The sequence below is a fragment of the Morone saxatilis genome, unplaced genomic scaffold (genome assembly GCF_004916995.1).
Source record: "Morone saxatilis isolate NCDOM2014 unplaced genomic scaffold, NCSU_SB_2.0 Contig12, whole genome shotgun sequence".
NCBI lineage: Eukaryota > Metazoa > Chordata > Actinopteri > Moronidae > Morone > Morone saxatilis.
Genome location: NW_023339674.1, coordinates 11,941,180 through 11,946,475, shown reverse-complemented (window position 1 = coordinate 11,946,475; position 5,296 = coordinate 11,941,180). Strand labels below are relative to the sequence as shown.

Here is a 5,296-nt window from a genome sequence, read left to right as displayed (position 1 = left end):
GGGGGGGGGGGGGGGGGCTTGACTGAAAGCAGAAACCATTAGAACTGTTAAGACAGAGTGAAAGAAATCTCTGTCATGGAAGACTGGAGAGTAACTAGTCCCAACATTACTGCACGCACTCGCCCTCAGTGCACTTCATACTTTGTCATAGCTGGTTAAGATTTGCCAGACACATTTTGAAAGACTCCTCATCTGCACAGCCACAGTCCTTAAAGCTCAAAGCCATATGCAGGATTGTGCAAGAGACTGTTTTTTTTTTTTCCAAACAGTGGTATGTCAAGAGGTATTACATCCTTGATTGTTTATTTCAAAGTCCCAGTCTTTGTAATTCCCAGCTCTGCTTCACAGAAATGTTAGGCCTCTTGTTTTAAGGTGGTAAATTGGCCCAAATTGGCAGATAACTATCCAGCACAGTGTTTATTTAAAGTTTCACTCTGGTGAGAGAGAGATGCCGTTCGGACTCCCACAGGTACTACACCATCATTATGCTGTGGCAATGTTGATGTGGCCTTGTTATGAATATTGTGCTGACAGAATATGACAACAGCCTGTGACAGCCACATTCAAGCATATAACTTCCCTTAATTTGGAAAATGAGGGACAGACAAAATAAATTGCAAACATACACCCTTTCTAAAACTTTAGACTCATTAATTACATTCACAAAATAAAGCTACAATGAAAAGCCATTTAAGAAAAAATAAATTCCAGTCTCTCAAATTTAAAGACAGGAATCCATCATTGATCCGAATATCATAACAGAATTGTGTGTTATAAATTAACATATTTTCCTTCCGTCACTATTTTAGGTGAACCAGTTCAGGCAGCTTTATGCAAAGGTGATCAACGACAAGCATGATGATGTTATGGCCAAGTTTGGCGCCATCCTGGCCCAGGGAATCCTCGATGCAGGTTAGTGTCCAAACAGAATATATGTACCCGTTTATGCTGGCTGTTCGTTGGACATGTAGTCTGTTAACTGGAAAGACACCAGCTTGATCTCAGTGGCTTTATACATGTCACTGAGCAAGAGATCAAACCGGTATTTGGTTCCTGCCTGCTTGAACAGCCGTCACCCCTCAGGGGACATGAAAAGACCAACAGTCTTAATTACACTGTAAAACAAGTGAACTGTTCTAACTGTAATGTGGGTTTTTGGTTTTGTGTGTGTGTGCCCCTTAATTTGAGTTCCCTTACGCTCAAGCAAACACAAGAGTAACCCTCTTCGGTTGACCACCCGTGCACTGTGTCTCTGGAACAGATCATGCTAAGGTGCATTAGCGTCTGCTGTTCCTACCTCAGCTCTGCTCTGCTCTGAGCCATATGGCCTGTTGGTCTCCCCTTGGTGATTACTGTTTGTCTGATAAGTCTCTGTGTTTGTGTGTCTGCGCGGGTGTTTGTGGACACAAGCATGCAGCGTGTGTTTGTGTGTGTGAGGTCCTAGAGAGCTGCACATCATCACATGTAGAGCTACACACACACACACGGGCAGAACACACCCATATTCACATGTATACACAATCCCCGATGCAGGCGGGAGCAGAAACCCATTTTCTAGCACTAACATAAAACCCTGTGTGCTAAGCCAGAGAGAAACCAGCTCTGTTTACACACTGCTGTCTAAATACACTATCAGGTGTTGCAACTTACACAAAGTGAAGCCTATCTCAAGTATTTGCGCTGTGACTTCAAACGATCAGTACAGCATACGTGTTCTTGTGATGATGGGCCTCATTAATGTTTTTCATCCGTCATGAAATTCCCTCTTGATTAACGCCGCCCCTCCTGCAGCACTATTTGATGGTAATTTTGTTCTGAGCAGATTAGCCATCTTGATGTCAGGCAGGACCTCAATCATGTATCAAATCAGGCACATTAACCGTAATAAACTCTGCTAACATGCTGAGCTGACCCTGCGTGAGACCATCCAGACAAACCCTGACCACCGGTGTCATTTTTCATACAGCAGACACACTCCCCTCCCTCCCCCCCTGCTCTTCAGGCCAAACTCCAGCTCTCAGTGCTTAACCCGTGTTTTCAGTACAGTTAAGCGCGTGTAGCTTACAGTTTAAACACATTCAGGCAGGAAACACACCACTCCTGTTTGAATGTCAGACATGTTCGAGCTTGTGCGGAATGAATGTTTTACTATTCTGGTTCTCTTAGGGATTTAGGTGTGTTTGAGGTACGTGGGTAATTGTATTTAATTTGATGGGCGGAAGCGATTACAGCTCAGTTTCATGATCACTGTTGCTCATTACCCAGGAAATGTCAGTCTCTTTTGCTCGTTCTCTCACACACACACTCTCACCCCTACATGTTCAGCTCCCGGTTACAGACTTTACCTCACTAATTGATGAAGTCCATTAATTAGCTTTAATTAGTGATTTCTCTCTCATACACGGATGAAACATGCCCCGACTACTGTCTTCTGTTTTTTTCATATTTTCGAAGCAACCAAACAAGCAGGTTGATTGTTGATATTGTCATGTAACACCTTTTTGAGAAATGACTCATATCCCTGTGCCTCCCTCACCAACTCCTCGGAATGAAAATTGGCACACCAAACTAAGAGTTGGCAAAAACAGCAGGACTAGTCAAGTGCTCTCAACCTTGTCTCAAGATTTTAAGAGACTCTTAAGTACCCAGTTGTATTGCAACAAGCAGACCTTGTGACTCATTATGGCCAATTTGTGAGACTGGAATGGTTTGAACAAGAATAAGGCCTTGTTATTATGTTATCTCAGTTTACCTCAGAAAAAAGTGACCACAAAGAAAAACAACAGCAAAAGATTTAGCTGGTATTACCAGGGCAGACTTCAGTTTTAGTTGGAAATACCACTCCCTAGTAACCTACCTTTTCATCCCTGTAGAGATGACAGTTTTATCCTGGTTGCCTCCTATCTTCTCTTCCTCCCCCTCCCTCTGTTATCCCTTCTGCAGTCACTTCCTATTGTTTGTCCCAGAAAGGCTAAGGGAGGTATGTTACACTTTGGTATTGCTCCAAAGAGCACTATTGACCCTGGTTCATCACCTATATTGTCAGCTCCACAGATGAACTAAAATTAGAAACTTGATGTTTTGGAGAGCACGCAGTGTCACCATGAGAGGCCACACTGAGGATCAACCCCTTAACTGTAACCCTACTGATAACTGTAGTCTCACACACATAAACATACTCTTTCTTAGAAGAAAATGGCTTCACAGTATCATTATACTCCCTTTACTTAGCTGGTAAAATTATGAACCAGATCCTTATACAACATTTGTATCCTGCAACAATGTTCCAGTTACCCAGAACGCTCTTTTAAGCCCTATTCGCATAAGACAAGTATAACCAGGGGACCTCGTGTGATTTAGAAATTATTATTTTTCTGGAATGATGAGAGAGAAATGCAAGCTAAAATATGGAAGTAGTTTTTCCTCAAAATTCCTCTTCTCATTGTGCGAGAAGTTGCGAGTTTATTAGGTATACCTAGTAAAATGATTTAGTCTCTCGTAAAATCACCTCTCAGTATAGCGCAATACAAATTACATCCTCCAGAGTAACCATAAAGTTCAATCTATATATCTCTAATACAGTTTCAGTCTGATTTATTGCCGGGATGTTATATTAGTCTAATTTTAGAGTGTGTATGTTCTAACCACAAGATGACCCTGTTTACTGCTCACTGTGGTGGATAACGCCCTTCTGTGGGAGGTGACTATGTAACATAAAGACGAGATAAGAATTAATTTATTTACAAATTTAGATTTACTCCTTTGAAAATGTAACTAACTACAGTATTGGGAACACCTGGGAAAATCATCTGATATTTTTGGGACAGTTGACGCACCTTTTGTAATATAGATGAATTATTAATCTCCTGTGGTGCTCACATCTAATGATAATAAATGAAGTTTATCTTTCAGATTTAAATGCAGGATGCTGTAGACAATGCATTCCTGGATTTAATTGGCTTGCCAGTTTGTCCCTGTATTATAAATCTTTCCCTGGGAGACCGGTTGAAGCCAAAAAGACGACCTTTTTAGGGTGGTGACCATCCTGATCTGTACCCTCATTAACCTCCCAATCTCTCATCGTACAATTCTTGTGCCAAGTTGAAATAGGGTTTGTTTCACAATCAGTGATTAGTATGACTTCAAAAGAAATCCCCAAAAACTGAACAATGATAAGGAACGTGATTGTTAAAACAAAGAGTAGCTAGCTTCCAACTTTGCAACTTTTTTAATTATTTTTATTTGTCAAAGGTAATCTGCAAAGTCTAAGTATATGTCAAGTGTGCTAATCCTGGATTCATTGGAGTACATTTTATCTATCAGAAATTCTCTAAGTAATGTATTTTAACCTTTTTATGTGTCAGGGATGCTTAAAGATTGTTTGAGGTTTGCTCTGCATGCACTCCTCTTTTCAGCACTCTGCTGGTTTGCTGAGCAAGCATGCTTTTCAAACCCTGTCCTGATTCACATTTTATACAAAACCCTGAAAAAAAAAAAAAGGGTACTTACAGGCAAGCCGCTATGTACTTTCTCAATTGTCCGGTTCTCCCATATAAAAAGTCACAACCATCGTTGATACAATACTCTCTTTAAATCCATCTCACAAAAGGCTTATCTCAGCCCTTGATGACATGGGGTCGGATCCAAGGCATGCCCCCATGGAGCAACCTGGGAAAATACATGAAATGATGTCCTTAAATGGGTCAATTCAAGCTCTCTGTGTGCTCATCACTACGTAATTCAGTTCAAAGTGGTACATAGGGCTCATATTTCTTTCAGTGGTCTTCTTATTGATAACAAAGTATGTATAAGACAATCACTGTACAGGAAGAAAATGTACTACTACTCAGAAACTATTGTTGAGGGTTTCTCATAAAATACCAAGAAGGGGCGCCATATTTTGTAGAATTTGTTCTTTGATCCCTGAATAGTGTATCTAATCTTCTCTAGATTCATGTGGGATATCATGTCTCTGAGCCAATGTGAATAGGAAGGAGGAGCTGGGTCCTTCCACTTAAGTGAAATAACTCGTCGGGCTAGTAAAGAGGCAAAAGCCAGAAAGTTGTTCAAATCTGGAGCAATGCCAAAAATACCAGACAAGGGATTGGGCTCAATTCGATGATGAAGGATTTCTGAACGCATGAAAAACCGATGTCCAAAAGTTACCTAAAGAGGGACATGTCCAATACATGTGGTAAAGTGAGGCAGGTGCACCATTACATTTGTCACACATAGGATCGACACCAGGGTACATTCGCGCTAATTTGGTTTTTGATATGTGGATACGATGCACTTT

At 41.0% G+C, this 5,296-nt stretch overlaps 1 protein-coding gene across 1 annotated transcript in view; it reads left to right on the top strand.

The window, feature by feature from the left end:
- The window catches only part of psmd1 (proteasome 26S subunit, non-ATPase 1), a gene marked incomplete in the record, with an annotated part of 40,508 nt that overhangs the window by 25,257 nt on the left and 9,955 nt on the right, over positions 1 to 5,296 (top strand). Inside the window, 1 exon segment of the mRNA XM_035653332.1 lies at positions 810 to 912. Within this exon segment, the coding sequence (XP_035509225.1) occupies positions 810 to 912 (103 nt within the window).